Source organism: Elephas maximus, chromosome 24 (genome assembly GCF_024166365.1).
Source record: "Elephas maximus indicus isolate mEleMax1 chromosome 24, mEleMax1 primary haplotype, whole genome shotgun sequence".
NCBI lineage: Eukaryota > Metazoa > Chordata > Mammalia > Proboscidea > Elephantidae > Elephas > Elephas maximus.
The window spans coordinates 33,923,356-33,943,135 of NC_064842.1; the positions used below are offsets into that span (position 1 = coordinate 33,923,356).

The window sequence follows — 19,780 nt, forward strand, 5'->3', positions numbered from 1 at the left end:
CTGGGGTCCCTGCACTGAGAAGCTCCTAGACCATGGGAAGATTGATGACAAGGACCTTTCCTCAGAACCGACAGAGACAGAAAGCTTTCCTCTAAAGCTAGTGCCCTGAATTTGGAATTCCAGTTTCCCAAACTGTGAGAGAATAAATTTCTCTTTTTAAAGCTGTCCACTTGTGGCAGCAGCACTAGATAACTAAGATACCATTCTACTCCTTTCAAGCCCTGGAAAAAATTAGTGGAGAGACATCTGTGTAATCATGGACATAAAGGCCTGAAAGCACTCTGTAGAGATGACACTAGGAGAGAGTCATGTAGTGAGGACTCCCCTTCAAGTTTTTCCTGTGAGCAGGGTTTGTGTTCACAATATTTAACAAACAATTTGGCAGCAACAGGAACCAATGAGATGGGCATGGACCAAGGAGAACAGGTGATGTGTGGTTGTATGATGTGGTCCACCAGAGAGCTCTCCTCCTGAGAGTGCTCCTGTCCTGTACCCACTGCTGGCTGGGTGAGTCCATGAAGGGTGTGGGGGGTGAGTGAGGAGACTATTTTGCCTCAGCATCTTTAGCTATGAGTCAGAGGACATGGTTCTGATCTAGCTCCACTTCTAACTTGATCTTCATCCCAACCATTCTCCTTTCATTCCTCTCTGAACCACCTCATATGCCACAGTATGTTTATTTTTTAAAAGTGGGACCTAGCACTTACTGAGCCAATATCTCTTTATGTTACTTTCTATTATCCAATTTAGAGGGCTTTCCCTGTTCCGCGTCAGGGGAATCCTAACAAGACTTCTCCACTGTTCTCCCCTGTCATAAGGGATGAATGAGATCAATGAGAATTTGGACTCCCTGAGAACAGTATTGCATTTGGCTTTTCTGACCCAAAAGTTTTGGACATAAAGAGTGTCTGGACTGGACAGAGGATGTATTAGTTACAAGCTCCTGGCGGAAGAGGTAAGGATTTTCATGTTGCTCCACTCTTATCAGTAAGAATCCAGAATTCTCTAATGTCTGCCCCAATAAGGAAATACACTTGTGCAGAAAATGCTTTCCACTCTCATCTCCAGCCACATGCCCATTTACAAAAACATTGTTCTGCAAGACAATTTGAGTACAATGATTGAAGCTACCTTGAAGCCAGGGGTTCTGTACACTAGAACTTTGAATATGATTAATAGGTGGAAGTGGGGGAATGTAGAGGGAGAGACAGAGATTGGTACAGATGCTCAAATCTGGATGGAAGACATGTGGTGGCATCAACTGTTGCAGAGCTGTGATTTTACAAAGAAGTAGTACAAAATCACAGGACCTAGTGAGTCCATTTCATTCTTCCCAGATCAAGGTATGGGGAAGGAGAAGGGTAGGAGAGGGATGAACAATGGATGGGGAGACGGCTCTGGGCGGGATGGCTCTAAACCAGGAGAAGCTCTGAAATTCATGGACAGGCTGTATTTCCACCAGGGCAGCTTCAAATATTCATTGTCAAGCAGATGAACTGAAAATTCAAAGAAAGAGACATATAAGAGGTTGTTACCCCTACACTTTCCTGCCAGCCTCAGGAATGGCTCCATTATGTTCATGTCACAGGAGTTCTGCAATCTGATCATTGCCTGCAAACTTGGACATCTGCCTCATCAGGAAACTTAACATAAATAAATCCATAAGTAGATAGATAAACAGATAAATGAATTCCTGAGCCTTTTCTGAGTGTGCTCAAATCAAGCTCAGATGAGGAAAGAGATGGTAAAATGTGGTTTCTCTCTGTTGAAGCACTGCAGCCTTTTTGAGGTATCTTGAGCAGGGTAGTATGAAGCTCCTTTTGTCTTTCATGAGGGAATCCCTCACCTTGGGGACAGTGGTGGTCCTCTATCACCGAGGAACTGCAGGAAAGGGCAGCAGGTTCAGTTTTGGGGGATCTTAACAAGTGAATGGTGGAGAAGTGTGTAATACGGCTTATTAACATGGCCTCCTCATGGCCTCCATCTTCATATTGCCTTTCCTTCCCACCTGCTTCCCTATCACAACAGAGTGACTCTGAGGAAGATGATTAAGTGGGATGCATTTTCTCTCATCTCTCTGCCCGTCCTCCTTCCTAATCAAAAAACCAAGCCAGCTGCTGTCAAGTCAATTCTAGCTCACAGCAATCCCATGTGTGTCAGAGTGAAACTGTGCTCCATAGGATTTTTAATGGCTGATTTTTCAGTTAGATTGCCAGGCTTTTCTTTTTTACCATAGTAACTGCAGGTGAGGTCACTTAGGCAGTAGAAAAGGTATGGTTGTTTCCTAGGTGGAGGGGAGGATGGGAGTTAAAATAGTGCACATAGGAATCATCAGGGAACTTTAAAAAAATGTTAAAGCCTGGGTCCCATCTTGAGAGATTCTGATTTAACTGGAATTTAAAAATCTTCCCATGTGATTCTAACATGTAGCAGAGTTGAGAGGAACTCAAGGTTTAAAGTGAAGGGGATAGGAGAGAGGATTAAAAGGTTTTCCCTACTGTCCAGAAGAGTGTTAACTATAAAGGAGAAGGGGTAAGGTGCCTATGTTGAAGTGATGGGGAGAGGATGAGATTAGGAAGCCTTTCCAGCCCCACGCCCTGTGGACTCTTGGGTTGGAAGTTATACCTTTCACCTGAAGCAATGGAATGCTTTGCACATTCTCTGGTCCTACTGGGCTTTTGACTGGCCAAGAGGCTGCTGGACAACAACTTCCTTTCCATTATCTCTAAGCCAACACACACTTCCGTCATGCTTATTAGTGGTAACACATTGAAATAAATAGAAACAGAGGTGAGGTGGGGGTCCCTCTTGTTTTCATAAGAGGATAATTTGAGTGTGTACATCTTTCTGTATCAAAGGAATGACTACCACATGCTAAAGGTGAAGAGAGTATTGTTGTTGTTGTTAGGTGCCATCGAGTTTGTTCCAACCCTATAGGAAGGAGTAGAACTGCCCCATAAGGTTTCCCACGTGTGGCTGGTGGATAAGACCTTTTGGTTAGCAGCTGAACTCTTAACCACAATGCCCATACTAGAAAAGAATATTGCCCAGTTTCTATTTTCAAAGAAATTATAATATATATCTAGGGAGAGCACGCACATGAGAAAATTAGTGATGAATCAACATAATAAATCGCCAATTATATGATATTGCTATAAACCAAACTTTTGGTGTAAGATTATGGCTAGAATTACTAATCTCTTTCTGGAAATGATGCAACTGCAGCACAAAGCAGGTTGCTTGATCACAATCAGAGAGTAGGGAGGAGAGGAGGCTCTGCTCCCTGTATAATGCATGCTTCCACCACCTTCTTTTTCTTGGAATATCCAATCAAATGTTATCTAAATCCAAAGTTACTACTGAATTTGGAAATGAGTGCTGTGTGCAGTGTGAGCATGGGCATGGTGCAGAGGAGAAATAACAGAGAAACAACAAGGAGACACAGGCTGCCTGGCTTTAGCACAGTTCAGTACAGCTGGACAGACAGACACAGAGAGAGAAAGGAAAAAAAAAATTACAGAAACTACTGAAGGAAAACACTGCATGGTTTACCCTCTGCCTTTGGACAGGAGAATGTTTCACCAGCGCTTCTCAAACTTTACTGTGTATATGGATCCCTGCCCCCACATGTCTGTCAGTTTGTCGTACTGTGGGGGCTTGTGTGTTGCTGTGATGCTGGAAGGTATGCCACCGGTATTCAGATACCAGCAGGGTCACCCATGGTGGACAGGTTTCAGGTGAGCCTCCAGACTAAAACAGACTAGGAAGAAGGACCCGGCAGTCTACTTCTGAAAAGCATTAGCCAGTGAAAACCTTATGAATAGCAGCGGAACACTGTCTAATATAGTGCTGGAAGATGAGCCCCCAGGTTGGAAGGCACTCAAAAGATGACTGGGGAAGAGCTGCCTTAATGACGTGGATGGAGTAAAGCTTTCGGGACCTTCATTTGCTGATGTGGCATGACTCAAAATGAGAAGAAACAGCTGAAAACATCCATTAATAATCAGAACCTGCAATGTACGAAGTATGAATCTAGGAAAATTGGAAATCATCAAAAATGAAATGGAACGCATAAACATCAATATCCTAGGCATTAGTGTGCTGAAATGGACTGGTATTGGCCATTTTGAATCGAACAATCATATAGTCTACTATGCTGGCAATGACAACTCGAAGAGGAATGGTGTTGCATTCATCGTCAACAAGAATGTTTCAAGATCTATCCTGAAGTACAACGCTGTCAGTGATAGGATAATATCCATATGACTACAAGGAAGACCAGTTAATACGACTATTATTCAAATTTACACACCAACCACTAGGGCCAAAGATGAAGAAACAGAAGATTTTTATCAGCTGCTGCAGTCTGAAATTGATCGAACATGCAATCAAGATACATTGATAATTACTGGTGATTGGAATGTGAAAGTTGGAAACAAAGAAGAAGGATCAGTAGTTGGAAACTATGGCCTTAGTGATAGAAACAACGGTGGAGATCGAATGATAGAATTTTGCAAGACCAGCGACTTCATTGCAAATACCTTCTTTCACCAACATAAACGGTGACTATACAAATGGACCTCACCAGATGGAACACACAGAAATCAAATTGACTACATCTGTGGAAAGAGCAGGTGGAAAAGATCAATATCATCAGTCAGAACAAGGCCAGGGGTCGACTGTGGAACAGACCATCAATTGCTCATATTCAAGTTCAAGCTGAAACTGACCAAAATCAGAGCAAGTCCATGAGAGCCAAAATATGACCTTGAGTATATCCCACCTGAATTTAGAGCCCATCTCAAGAATAGATTTGATGCATTGAAGACTAGTGACCGCAGACCAGACGAGTTGTAGAATGACATCAAGGACATCATACATGAAGAAAGCAAGAGGTCAGTGAAAAGACAGGAAAGAAAGGAAAGACCAAGGTGGATGTCAGAGGAGACTCTGAAACTTGCTCTTGAGCATTGAGCAGCTAAAGCAAAAGGAAGAATTGATGAAGTAAAAGAACTGAACAGAAGATTTCAAAGGGCCTGTCAAGAAGACAAAATAAAGTATTATGATGACATGTGCAAAGAGCTGGAGATGGAAAACCAAAAGGGAAGAACACGCTTGGCGTTTCTCAAGCTGAAAGAACTGAAGAAAAAATTCAAGCCTTGAGTTGCAATAGTGAAGGATTCCATGGGGAAAATATTACACGACGCAGGAAGCATCAAAAGAAATGGAAGGAATACACAGAGTCATTATACCAAAAAGAATTAGTCGATATTCAACCATTTGAAGAGGTGGCATATGATTAGGAACCGATGGTACTGAAGGAAGAAGCCCAAGCTGCTCTGAAGGCATTGGCGAAAAACAAGGCTCCAGGAATTGATGGGACATCAATTGACATGTTTCAACAAACAGATGCAGCACTGGAGGTGCTCACTCGTCTACGCCAAGAAATATGGAAGACAGCTTCCTGGCCAACTGACTGGAAGAGATCCATATTTATGCCTATTCCCAAGAAAGGCGATCCTACCAAATGTGGAAATTATAGAACAATACCATTAATATCACAGGCAAGCAAAATTCTGCTGAAGATCATTCAAAAATGGCTGCAACAGTATATCGACAGGGAACTGCCAGAAATTCAGGCCAGTTTCAGAAGAGGACGTGGAACAAGGGGTATCATTGCTGATGTCATATGGATCCTGGCTGAAAGCAGAGAACACCAGAAGGATGTTTACCTGTGTTTTATTGATTATGCAAAGGCATTTGACTGTGTGGATCATAACAAATTATGGAGAACACTGCGAAGAATGGGGATTCCAGAACACTTAATTGTGCTCATGAGGAACCTTTACACAGATCAAGAGGCAGTTGTTTGTACAGAACAAGGGGATACTGATTGGTTTAAAGTCAGGAAAGGTGTGCGTCAGGGTTGTATTCTTTCACCATACCTATTTAATCTGTATGCCGAACAAATAATATGAGAAGCTGGACTATATGAAGAATAATGGGGCATCAGGATTGGAGGAAGACTCATTAACAACCTGTGTTATGCAGATGACACAACCTTGCTTGCTGAAAGTGAAGAGGACTTGAAGCACTTACTAATGAAGATCAAAGACCACAGCCTTCAGTATGGATTGCACCTCAACATAAAGAAAACAAAAATCCTCACAACTGGACCAATGAGCAACATCATGATAAACGGAGAAAAGATTGAAGTTGTCAAGGATTTCATTTTACTTGGATCCACAACCAACAGCCCTGGAAGTAGCAGTCAAGAAATCAAAAGATGCGTTGCATTGGGTAAATCTGCTGCAAAGGACCTCTTCAAAGAGTTGAGGAGCAAAGATGTCACCGTGAAGACTAAGGTGCGCCTGATCCCAGCCATGGTATTTTCAATCACATCATATGGATGTGAAAGCTGGACAATGAATAAGGAAGACCGAAGACTTGATGCCTTTGAATTGTGGTGTTGGCGAAGAATATTGAATATACCATGGACTACCAAAAGAATGAATAAATCTGACTTAGAACAAGTACGACCAGAATGCTCCTTAGACACAAGGATGGCGAGACTGCGTCTTACATACTTTGGACATGTTGTCAGGAGGGATCAGTCCCTGGAGAAGGACATTATGCTTGGCAGAGTACAGGGTCAGCAGAAAAGAGGTGGATTGACACAGTGGCTGCAACAATGAGCTCAAGCCTAACAACTATTGTAAGGATGGCGCAGGACCGGGCAGTGTTTCGTTCTGTTGTGCATAGGGTCGCTATGAGTCAGAACCAGCTTGACGGCACCTAACAACTAACAACAAAGTGGATCCCTGGAATCTTGTTAAAATGAGATCCTGATTCAGGGTGGGGCTAGGGGGTTCCACATTTCCAATGAGCTTGCCTGGGTGATGCCAATGCTGCTAGCTGGTGGACACACTCTGAGTGGCAGGGGCAACACTGAATGTCTAGGGAGATGGCACATCAAAATCACCGGAAGTGTTTTGCCCAATCCCCGAGATTCTGACCCAGGCCTTCCCACCGACCATCATTACTGCTGTCATCAGCCTTTGTAACTGGTAAAAGTGAAGTATTTCTCAGAGTTATTGAAGTGTGAAGGCACACATATACAACTCAAGAATCATGGTATCCACAGGACAACATGAGCAAGGAGGAATGAACAAAGGGGAAGGAAACTGATAGAAGAAGAGAAAGGCAAGAAGGCAGAGTTTGTATGCTCACTGGATTCAAGGTGATTTATTTAATCTTTCTGTGACTCTGGTAGAGCCATGGTGGTGCAGTGGTTAAGAGCTCAGGTGCTAACCAAAAGGTCAGCAGTTCAAATCCACCAGCTGCTCTTTGGAAACCCTATGGCGCAGTTCTACTCTGTCCTATAGGGTCACTGTGTGTCAGAATCGACTCGACATTAATGAGTTTCACCTCTGTAAAATGGGGATAATATTAGTACTTAACTCATAGGATTATTGTGATGATTAAATTGATTACTAAAGGTATAGCACCTTGAAAGCATTAGCTATCATCATCACCATCATTATCATTACTATCAATCCCACTGCTAGGTATGAGCCTTCACAAAAGTCATGCATTCAGCAAACACTCATGGAGTGCCTACTCTATGCCCACCCTGTGTGGCTTCCTGAATGGAAGGTTGGCTTGAACATACCTCGTTTATATTGAGATGAATGAAGTCCTTGTTCTCTATACTGAGAGCCTCGAACACTCCTGATAGGAGAGACATGAGAAAGGTATCAGTGTTGAGACAACTCCTCCAACCTTTTCAATTATTCCCAATGACTGCGAGGCTTCTCTGTGAAGCCTGTGAGGGAGCTACTCCACCTGGTGGTGAACTTGCATCCTCGGGAGTGTCAGGCAGGACTCTCATCTAGTGGAAGCCCCTTGAAATCCTGTGAATGCTGCAAGCTGGTGGTCCTAGGAATGGGTGGCACATGCTGCCATCTATAATACGCCAGCCAGCTAGCTCCCTGGTCCAAAACCCCCATCTGTCTGTCTCAGTGTCTGAAACCCCACTAGTTGATGTATGTACTTCTCCTGGGATAGTGATTCTTAAATTTGGGGAGTTACAGATTGTCTTAGTTATCTAGTGCTGCTATAACAGAAATACCACAAGTGGATGACACTTTAACAAACAGAAATTTATTTTATCACAGTTTCTCTTACTTCTAAGAGGCTAGAAGCCCAGATTTAGGGTACTGGCTCTAGGGGAAGGCTTTCCCTCTCTGTCAGCTCTGGCCAGGGGAAGGTCCTTATCTGTTTAGCTTCTGTTCCCTTCCTCGGAGATCTCCATGTGGCTTGGCATCAATCTTTCCCCATTTCTGCTTCTCCCGCTTGCTTGTTTAATCTCTTTTATATCTCAAAAGAGACTGACTGGAGACATACCCTACACTAATCCTGCCTTGTTCACGTAAAAAAGACAAGCCATTCCCAAATGGGATTATAATCGCAGGTATGGAGGTTAGGATTTACAACACATATTTTTTGGGGGGCACAATTTCAATCCATAACACAGATTCCGCGGAGAAGCTTATGAAATCTACGAACCTTCTCCCAGAAAAAAGCATACAGGCATAAACTTTTTGCTTGAGTCCCGAGAGCTGTTCAATCTTTAAGAGACCCGTAGGAACATGTGAGTATTGCGGGAGGTCCCTCACAGTAGGAGTCTCTGCGGTGGTAGAAAGAGCTGGGGTAAAGCGTGGACCCTCAGCTGCACCCCCTACCCAATGCACTGTGCAAACTGAGAAGAGTGCTTCCTTCTCTGGGCCTCAGTTTCCTCATCTGTGACAAGAAGAGGTTGAACCAATCAATAATTCTCAATCCTAGGAAGCTTTAAAAAACGTAAAAAAAGGGAGATGAGGACTGTTAGAGAGTCAAAGAAACTTAAGAGACCTAACAAGGAAATGCAATTACTGAACCTAGTTTGGATCCTGAGTCAAGTGAAACAACTGTCAAAAAGCAACTTGGGAAGTTTCCACATGGATGGGTAGTAGACAAGGTGGAGGCTTCTGGGAATTCTGTTAGCTGAGCTAACAGCATGACAATTGTGCTAAAAACAAGTCTTTATCAAGTCTGAGATATTTACAGATGCAGTGATAGAATTTCTGAGGTCTGTTTTTAAAGACTTCAGCCAAAGATTAACAAAATGCTGACATCTATTGAAGCTGGGTGTGAGGCACTGGAATCACATGGGGACTTTGATCAATACTGACACAACGTGCCACCCCAGAGACTCTAGTTTATTGTTTGTGTGTGTAGTCTGGTCATCACAAACTTTTTAAGCTCCCCAAGTGATTCCAGGGTGTAGCAAAGTTTAAGAAGCACTGGTGTAGGGCAGATACCTGTTGCCGTCAAATCGATTCCGACTCATAGCAACCCTGTGGGACAGAGCAGGATTTCTCCACAGGGCTTCCAAAGAGCGGCCGGTGGATTTGAACTGTCGGTCTTTTGGTTAGCAGCCAAGCTCATAACCCCTGTGGCACCAGGGCTCCAGGGCGGATGGGGCCTATTATTATTCTTTATACTTTTGTTTTTGAAAATTTCTATAATGAAAAGTTAAAACAACACTTTGGTAAAATCCCAAAATGACTTTAATGTGAGAAACACAGAGGGAGTTGATTTTAAGCCTAAAGTGTCTCCTCCCTGTGATGGTCCGCAATTATAAGAACAAGCAGAGAACCTGCTTGGAAAGGATTAGGCCCGAAGGGATTTAGATAGGAAAACGGCAGTTGAGAGAAGACAGGCTATAAAATTCCACTGTTCCAATAGTCAGATTTGACCACACTGTAAGTCTAATAAGTTACTATCTTTTAGGAAGGGGTATTTCTAACATGCATCTCTCCTTTGCTACTGGCAACCACCTAGCAAAAGTCCAGCTGGCTCTCTTGACACACAAGACCCTTAGGACCTGCTTGCCTCTCTAAAATAATTTCTCATTACTTCTTAGTCAGCACACATTCACGGACTTTCCACCCAGTACAGTGTTCCTGGAGCTTATGGTCAAGTGGAGACATGCTCCCAGCAAGCCATTACAAGTGCTCTAGGTTTCCTGAAAGAAGTAATTCCTTGGGAAGTGCTTTGAAGTCACCTATCAAACACACATTAGAGAGTACCGGGCAGGACTGGCAATCTGCTATGCCCAGTGGGAAAAAAAAACAAATCCATTGCCATCAAGTCAATTCTAACTCACAGTGAACCCAGCGCAAAATAAAAACGCAGGGCCCTAACTGAAAAGTTATGAAGACTTTTAAGACGGTAACAATGGCATTAAAGCAAGCGCAGGCCTGCTTTGGAGCATGGGGCCTGTGCAGCTGCCTTGATGGTGCCCTGCCACCAGCCCTGGTGCCGGGCTGCAGGCCCCTGGACACGCTGCATGCCGCCTCATCTTCATCATGGCCCTGTGGGGGGCAGGAGGATATGGCAATAAATTCCAAGCTCTAAAGACCACCTACACATCATCTTTCTATGTTTTTGGTATAACGAATCTTGTTTCAGCTAACTGGGTGACTGGGGTAACGTCTAGGGTGGCTTATAAAACAGAGAGATAGACTTTTTTGGTTCTACAAGCTATGATGGATGGATTTGACCTGAAGTCGGACCCTTTAGTCAGAGATGAGGCAGGAACTTCACCCCACCCTGATTATCCTCCTGTAAAGATACAATGAACATAAAGAATGACTTTATAAGAAATGCACTGCAGAAGCAGAGAAGAATCACAAATTCGGACCCTGTAGCTAACCACTCATGTCTACATAAATCAAGTGGTGGCTATCTGTGGTCTGTCTTTGCCATTGTTTTTGGCAGGTAGGTTCGTACTTGCTCATGGAAGGTGACAGAAGATACCCTGACATAGACTAGACTCTCCCCAAGGAGCTGATGACTCTCACAGCTCCCTGGACACTTACGGCTTGCATTCTCCAACCGGACCAGGCAGTTGAGGAAGTCATCAAGGCCTAGTTGGAGCTCCTCATCTGCATACCTGAGGACGATCAGCTGCAGGAGGTGACTGCTCAGCTGGAAACCTGTGGAGAGATGTGAGAGACCCAGGATCTACCATGTCTGAGCTCCAAGATGCTGTCCTCCCTGGGAGACATAGTGAGCACAAGTTGATGCCCTGCCCACAAAGCATGAGCTTCCCAAACCCAGAGAAACTGCTGTCCTTGGACTGAATGTAGTGTGAGGGTGTTTTTCTTTGTTGGGGTGGGTGGCTGCTGCTGAGCTCACTGGTGTACTCCAGAACAGTTTCTAAGTTTAAAGAGCTCATGGTCTTGGTTATGATGCCAACATTACCCATGAGGTTTTGCTGACTTTTCAGGAAGCTTCGCTGTGGAATTTCACGTTGGAAGGTGTGTGAGCCCCAATCCCATGCCTGCACAGCATCACCTCAAGTTCCACATGAAGCTGCTCCCTGCCTGGTTACACCCTTGCTGGGCCTAGAAAGCTCCAGCCATGATCCCTGAAGGAGTGGATATTTCTCATGGGCATTTTGGCCCTGAGATGGTGGGCCTTTAGGAGTGATGTCTCAAAGGGGTGCTTCTGCACACAAGGAGTGACTCGGGCAGTGGCTCCTGCACAGCCATGGTGGGAAAGAGCACCAGGGCAGGGCCAGCAGCCTTGGCGTTACCTGACAACACTGCTCCACGACTCTGGGCTTCAGGGTCCTCACTTGTCAGTAAGGTAAAGTTTCTTCTAGATAACACTTCGATTTCTAATCAATACCCTTACAGTGACATTCTCTTCTCATCTCAGTCTACATGTTCACTTTCTGGAATGTTCACAGTACTGTTTGGAAATCTACCAGGGTCTTCCTGCCTCCTCATTTCCAATTAAGCCAGAAGGGGTGGCCTATCAGAAGCAGAGCACAGTGTCTGGGATCTGCACAGGGGAGCTGGCTGCTGGCTGCTGTCCAACAGGCTGAGAAGGACAGAGAACGGGGCCATCCCCCTCAACAATTCAGGAGAGGCATCCCTTCCTCTCTGAAGGGCTCAGTCCCTCCTGTCTTATGATCTGTGATACTTGTCACTTTTATAACTAATCTTATTCTCTTCTTGTTCACGTTGAGATGGTTAATGTTATGTGTCAACTTGGCTCGGCTATGATCCTCAGTGGTTTGGCAGACATTATGTAATCACTTTGCATTTTGTGATCTGATGTGAGCAGCCAATTTATTGAAAGGGGAGTTTCCTTGGGGATGTGACCTGCCTCCACCATGTAAATGGATGTTCTGGCAAAGCTCCCTCTCTCTCTCCATCCTGCCCTCTTCTCATCAAGTGACCTCTGATTGTTGGGATGTAAGCCTGCAGAAGTCTTACCTGCAGATTCAGCCTGCTACTTCACTTTCAGATTTTGAATTTGCCAACCCCTGAAACCCCATGAGCCAGCAGAGGCCTTCAGCCTGATGCCTGACCTGAAGATTTGGGGTTCATCGGCCCTTGTAACTACGTGAGCCAGTAGAGGTCATCAGCCTGTTGCCTGACACATGGATTTGGGACTTGCCAGCTCCCACAATTGCAAGAGCCATTTCCTCACAATTGCATGAACCATTTCCTTGAAGTAAACTTCTCTCTCTCTCTATATTTATATATACTTCATTGGTTTTGCTCTTCTGAAGATCCCAGACTAAGACACACACAGAGCCCAGATTTTTCCAAGATGGTCTTGATTTTGTACATTCTGGCCCTTTATAAGACTACGAAATGGAAAGTGTTTCCAGATGTCTGGTTTTCCTGGGAGGGCATTTGAGACCAGCCCCAGCAGGGCCCAGGGGCCTGTCTGTGAAGCAGGCTCTGTAGAAGCTGAGTGCAGAGTTGCAGGGCTGTAGGATGCAGAGTGGCCACCAAAACTATAACTAATGACATGGAAAGCTGAAACGTAGACCCAAGCTGACATACAGTGGCTGACAGTGGGTTAGAAAGCCACCTGAAGTCAATCCTTAGCAAAAGGGACAGGGTATAAATCATGACTAAATAATCTGGTTTGGAGGCAGGGCCTACTGCTGACAAAGGCTAAGGACAGCCACAGTACAGCAAGAGGGGATGGGAGTCACCTGAGCTGGAGCCCAGAAGTGTGCATCGTTAACCCAGAGAGCCACAGGACGGCTGTATGCCCTGTACTCTGTGATAATCACTGTCAGAAAGCAGAGATCAGAGGGACAACCACAGAGTGTCACCACAGAGTCACACGTAAGTCTGCTCGGCCAAAATGTCCCTGGTGAGAGGCCTCAGGGACTAGGCTAAGTTCATTCTCTTGGATACACTTTTAGAATTCCTACCAATATTGCACAGTAGTTGAAACTCCCAGCCCTGCAGGGAGCACGTCCTGGGTATGAAATCTGCTCTGCCACTGCCAGCAAACGACTGAAGGAAACATAAACTCGTTCAGATCCAGTTCGTGGGGTGGTGCTGGGAAGACCCCCTACCTCGCGCCCACTTCGTGGGCTGTGAGAAGTAGGAGACATTGAATAGAAAGCACCTGGTGCAGGGTCTAGACATTGGCCACCCCAACGACCTTCCCAGGTGTCTCCTTACCTGCTGCTTTCAGTGCAACCCGCAGCTCATAGGAGGACATGGTGCCAGACTTGTCTGCATCGAACTGAAGGAACAGGCTCTGCAGGAAGGAGAGCAGAGGCACTGAGACCCCTTCAGTGGCAGGCAGGGTGCCTGGAAGGGCTCGGCTTTCCTATCACTAACGGGGTATTGCCCATAGGGGCCAGAGGGGAGGAGTTGGTGAGGTGCCCAAAAGATGTCGGTCTTTTTTTTTTTTTTTTTAACTTTTTTGTTTTGTTTTTTCATTGGTGGGAAGGTCTGTGGTACTCCCTTAAGTATCAGAATTTTATCATAATGCCTTCCCTCTCCCCTTTCTGAATACAAATCCTCTTGCCTGCAGCACCGTGGCCTTTTAAAATCTGCTACTGTTCTAGGCTGTGGCTGTCTCCCTGTGGTCCAGCACTGAACATGGTTACTTACAGTCCACTTCTTCAGTCTGTCCCAGAACACTTTGAATTCATCAAATTCTAGTTTTCCGTTGCCATTGGTCTGTGTCCACATGGTTAAGGAAGACATGAGCAGCATTTCAATAAAGGATCCTCATGGGACCTCAGATCTGGGGACTTTAGGGGGAGGGGTACAATGAACTGAGAACTCTTTGGGCCAGCATATCGTTGTCATTGTTTTTGCTAGCTGTCTTGGAGTTAACCCTGACTCCTGGTGGCCCTATGCACAACAGGATTGGACCATTGTGATCCATAGGTTTTTCACTGGTCGATTTTCAGAAGCAGATTGCCAAACCTTTCTTCCTGGTCCACCACAGCCTGGAAGCTCTGCTGAAGCCTGTTCAGCATCATAGCAATGCGCAAGCCTCCACTGACAGATGGGTGGTGGCTGCATGTGGGGTACATTGACGGGGAATCAAACCTAAGTCTCTAGCATAAAAGGGAAGAATTCTACCACTGAGCCACCTCTGGCATTACAAAACAAAACCAAACCTGTTGCTATCAAGTCAATTCTGACCCATAGCGACCAGGGCTCCACCACTGGCATAGGTGACTCAAAATCAGGTCCCTGATAGAGGTAGTGGTGGTTTTAATTCTTAAACCATGAATATTTGAAGAAGGGAAATGGCAGGAGTGGAACGGAGGTGAGGTTGGAAGGGTCTCAAAAACTCAGAACTCTTCATTGCCTTGGATGGGGCCCCAAAGTGGCAAGAAGATCCCAAGTCCCTTAAAAACACTTCCCCACTGAATGGTCCTGTGTCTTGATTCTGCCCCAATTCTAGCACCAGAGCTCTCTGTCTTTGGTTCTCCACGGAGAAGACTACTTTACTGGTTAAGGATGTGGCATTTTAGGAAATTCTGCACCATAGGAAAATACTCTCCTGTCCACAGAGCCCAGCATTAACGTGCACTTCTGCCCAAGTATTTGGAAGGATACATCCATCAGAGAAATGATGTTTTTACAGGAAATCAGGCTCAGCTTCTTGAACTTGATGTCCTTTTCTGAAATCACACATGAAAGCAGAAACAGTTGGCCTCTAAGGTGACCCCCACGTCCCAGTCTACTGTTCTGAGGGTCAGACCCCACCCTGTACTGCTGGTGGGGTGCTGACATGGCCTTCTGGGAGGGAAAAAATCACAAAATGTGGGAAAAGCCTTAAAAATGTGACTATTCTTTCATCCACCTATTCTAATTTTAAGAATCCCAAGCAATCAGGCACACGAAGAATCTAAAATGAGGCTTTTTATCATTAGATAACTTATAATGGTAAAAATAAGAAATGATATCAGTGACCAGTGGGATGGCATGGCCAGGAAATTCTTATGTCCACATAATGCTGTATCATGGAATTCCTGGGGAATCATATTTTTAAAGCATATTTAGTAACCCAGGGAAATGCTCACAAAAGTTAAGCTTAAAAGGCAGGATTTAAAATTGCTGGAGAAATGGAAACTGTCATACACTGTCTGTGGCAAAGTAAGATGGTGCATGTGCTTTGGAAAACAGTCCGGTGGTTCCTCAAAAGGCTAACCATGGAAATACCATACGACCCAGCGATTCTCCTCGTAGGTATACACCCAAGAGAAACAAAAATACAAGTCCACACAAATACTTGAACATAATTGTTCACAGCAGGATTATTTATAATAGTGCAAAATGGAAACAACCCAAGTGTCCATCCATCAATCAGTAAAACGTAATATATCCATACAATGGCGTACTACTTAGCGATAAAGAGAAATAAAGCTCTGATACATGCTACGACATGGATGAACCTTGAAAACATTATGTTGAGTGGAAGAAGCCAGTCACGAAGGACCACATATTGTATGATTCCATTTTTTATGAAACAGACAAATTAAGCAATTCTAAAGAGACAGAAAGTAGATTAGTGGCTGCCTAGTGCTGGGGTGGGGGTGACTGCCCCCACAGTTGGGTTTTTTGGAGGGGTGATAAAACGTTTTGAAATTGATTGTGGTGATAGTAGCACAACTCTGCGAACATACTAAACACCACTGAATTGTACATTTTAAATTGGTGAATTTTATGGTACATGATTTATATCTCAAAGCTATTATCTAAGAAAATAAAAACAAAGAAAATTGTGTCTATACTTTAATACCAAGTGTGTGTGTGTTGTGTGGAAGCACACAGTCACACATGTACATGTTAATGGTGGTTTACCTATGAGTGGTGAGGTTATTGGTGGTTTTTATGTTTGTCCTTAGGCTTTTCTGCATTGCTCACAAATTTCCTACAATGAACCTGTATGATTTTTGTAACCAGGAAATAAACAATGAATGCCTAAAGTCTACCTAAAAGTCAGCCCTGGAAAGCAGATCTGAGCTCTGCGGGCCAGGAGACCTGGCGGAGCTGAGGGGGACACAGGCAGCAGACCTGTCACACAGGTACCAGACGGGCAGGTACTTACTCTTTTGCAGTACAGCATTTAACACGTATTCAAGCTCCTCTGCTGTCACCTCCATGTCCTGTGGAAGTGGAGACAATGGCTTTCTGTGGCCCTCAGCACCTTATCTGTTAGAGTTTCTGCCAGGTCTGAACTTCACTGAGCTTGGGGGACAGGCGGGCCCTCAGGGCTGCTGAGGCAGATATACCCACCTTTGCGTAGCCAAGGGCACAAGGCAATGCTCCCCTAACCTCCCCAGGGAAGGGTCGCTTGTTGGATGCATCTTACAGGAGAGGAAGTTTGGGCAAACTGGTTTAAGTCTCCAAGTTTCTGCCCAGTACAATCATCCAGACAGCTTTGAACACTCTTGTGCCTGGGACCCACTCCACAGACCATTTCCTCCGGAATACCAGGAGCGTTGCTCCTTGATTATTTTTAAAGTTTTTTTTTTTTTTTTTTCTAGGGGTGAACTTCAGAACATTTGCTCACTCCTGGAGCGCTTCTCAGAAACGTAGACTCTCAGGCCCACCCCAGACCTCCCAAAGCTGAATCTGCATTTTAACAGGACTTCAGATACTTCCAGGTACTTAGTATGAAAGTTTGAGTAATACTAACTTAGTGCTGGTGGTGCAGTGGTTAAGTGCTCGGCTGCTAACTGGAGAATTGGCAGTCCCATTAGCCACGCCACAGGAGAAAGATGTAGCAGTCTGTTTCCATAAAGATTTACAGCCTTGAAAACCCTATGGGGCAGTTCTACTCTATCCTATGGGGTCTCTATGAGTCAGAATTTACCCAACAGCAAAGGGTAAAGGGTAGCATTGACTTAGAGATCGTTGTGTCCAAGGTTTTAAACTAGCTGTGTGAAACAGAATCACCTGGGGAGTCATTTTAAAGCTCGCCTGCCCAGGTCCTGCCCCTAAAGATCCTGTGGCCTAGGGAATGGGCATTTTGAACAGTCAGCCCTGAGAAGTGCTGAAGCCACCCCAACCCCTATTTCACAGGAGGGAAGAGAGATGGAGTTCCAGGTTGAAAGTCATCTAGAACCAGCTCTCCACTCACCCGCTGCTGTCAAGTCAATTCTGACTCATAACGACCCTATAGGACAGGGTAGAACTGCCCCATGGGGTTTCCAAGGCTGTAAATCTTTAGAGAAGCACAGTTCCACAACTTTCTCCCATGGAGCTGCTGGTGAGTTCGAACAGCCAACCTTATTTTGGTTAGCAGCCCAGCACTTTAACTGAACTCCACTCTAGGGGGACATTTTCCCCCTTAAATAAAGGTTAAGTGAATCTCCTGCAACATTCCCCTTTCCCTTTCCAAACTCTGGATCTCCATTTCCTACAACCTCTGACCCTCCCCCAGTGGGCCTCCTCAGCTCATCAGAGCCCTTCCCTGCTGGGTCTGACTCGGTCCTCTCCTATCACTGCGTTTCTGCCCTGCCCAGAGCTGCAGGAAGAGCGGGCTATGTTTCCTGGTCCCCACTCCTCTACCCCAAACTGTAGAGACTCATCCCCCAGGTTTAGGTATCGCCCCCTTCAGATAGCCTTTTCTATAATTCAGAGCTCCATCCCGGGGAGACACAGGAAGCTAATGCAGTCATCAGCCCCTGAGATGAGTTAGTTATCAGGCTAATTTTATTTGCGGCAGCCAACTGCTAGACTCCCAGGGAGCACAGATGGGCAGTGTCTGGGAGGGAAGCTTCCACCACAGGTCTCGCAGGGAGCTGGGCCACAGGGAGGGTGGCAAGTTCTGGTCAGTGGCAAAGGGCAGGAGGCAGAGGACAGGCTTGCCCTCCTTCTCTATTGCCAGTGGCTGGCCCTGGGCTGTCTTTGTTAGTGCTGCAGTTGGGGCTGTCAAACCTGGGATGCTCCTTTGGTGCTGACGGATGAAAACATACTGCACCTGGGGAGTCCCTCTCAGGTAAGGTGCTTGCAATTTAATGGTGGCTTCCCTGAAAAATACCACCTTTGCACAGATCAGGGGTAGCGTTCTGATGGTAGGATTTCTGGACAGAGTTCCAAGGGGCAGCCTCCTCAAGGCTTTCTCCAGCCTCCAACAAAAAGTTTCTGGGCATGTGTTGTGCTTCTTTGGTTTCTTTCACCCCACCAACAGGGGCAGACTGGTGTCAGAGACCTTTCAGACAGGCTGTTTTTCGGGGCCTCTCAAATGACAATGGGCGCTCTTACTTTGCAAGCAGACCCACTGTGCTTTGGCAAGGTGGTGCTGATAGACAGCATTCACACATTCATCGCTGGGGAAGCAGGCCCCTCAGGCCCAGTTAGAGATGAAGCCAGGTGGGCTGGGAGGATTTGGGCGAGCAAGGGGGCTGTGGAGGGTGTACCCGTACCTCTCCTGCGATGTGCTCAAACATGGCGCGAAATTGTTGCTCCTCCTCTGTCTCCTGGCTAGGTGAGGTTGGCTTCGGAGGCTAAAACACAACCAAAGGAACATGCCCCCAAAAAGAAACTTGTTAAGAAATAGCAGGAAATGGTGCTGTCCCTAAGTGAGAAGTCACAACTCTTCCCCCAGACCCTCCCCACCCCAAGCCATATGTCACCCTCTTAATGTGGTGGTCTCTCCCTGTAGCATTAGGAATGACAGTCTCAATTGCTTGGGAGGCCTCTTCAGCATGAGAGAGCCTGGAAGGACTTTGTCTGACTCACTGAGCCTTCCTTGCCTTACAGATGAGGCTAACTTTAGCAGACTAGATCCAAAAGAATGTCTTTTAAAAAGCTGCATAGGAAATGGTCTAAAGAGAAGAAAGAGGGAAAGTAACTCTGAGACTAAGTTAGGGTCTTGGCCATGGGGTTGTCATTGCTCCCTGTGCTTTCTCTATCTTGATACTCACTATCCTTGGGTGTAGTTACTTGTTTCATTATCTGTGCTAATAGATAGTAAAATCTCTGAGGGCAAGAGCCTGTGCCTAAAAAAAAAAAAAACCCATTGCCATCAAGTTGATTCCAACTCATGCTGATCCCACAGGACAGAGTGGAACTGCCCTGTAGAGTTTCTACGGAGCTCCTGGTAGATCTGAACTGCTGACCTTTCGGTTGGCAGCTGTAGCTCTTAACCTCTACACCACCAGGGTTTCGTACATGGAGAAAGCTCAGGAAATGCTTGTTTGTTTCTTTTGGCCCATAAATAAACTGCAACCCCGAGAGGGCAGCAAGGAGGCACAAGTGCCCTCCTAAAACTCCATCGCTGCTGATCTTGAAGCAGTAAGGCTATTCCTGCTACACCTAGCAGCTCTTCAAAGTCTTACAGCCCTTTTAACCATATAAAATCTCACACACACACACACATACACAGTATAGGAGGAGTAATGTTTTCCTCTGAATCCACAGAAAAGAATCTACCTGCC

At 45.4% G+C, this 19,780-nt stretch overlaps 1 protein-coding gene across 3 annotated transcripts in view; it reads right to left on the bottom strand.

Moving 5' to 3' along the window:
* Window positions 1–1,469: 1,469 nt before the first annotated feature.
* CAPN9 (calpain 9) overlaps window positions 1,470–19,780 on the bottom strand; it is a 51,142-nt gene continuing 32,831 nt past the window's right edge. For all 3 annotated transcript variants that reach the window (XM_049868654.1, XM_049868653.1, XM_049868652.1), the window contains 8 exons: window positions 18,767–18,847; window positions 16,444–16,501; window positions 14,949–15,013; window positions 13,986–14,054; window positions 13,548–13,626; window positions 10,926–11,042; window positions 7,673–7,731; window positions 1,470–1,496 (listed from right to left, as the gene is read on the bottom strand). In XM_049868654.1, the coding sequence (XP_049724611.1) occupies window positions 1,470–1,496; window positions 7,673–7,731; window positions 10,926–11,042; window positions 13,548–13,626; window positions 13,986–14,054; window positions 14,949–15,013; window positions 16,444–16,501; window positions 18,767–18,847 (555 nt within the window). The remainder of the gene's footprint in view (window positions 1,497–7,672; window positions 7,732–10,925; window positions 11,043–13,547; window positions 13,627–13,985; window positions 14,055–14,948; window positions 15,014–16,443; window positions 16,502–18,766; window positions 18,848–19,780) is intronic.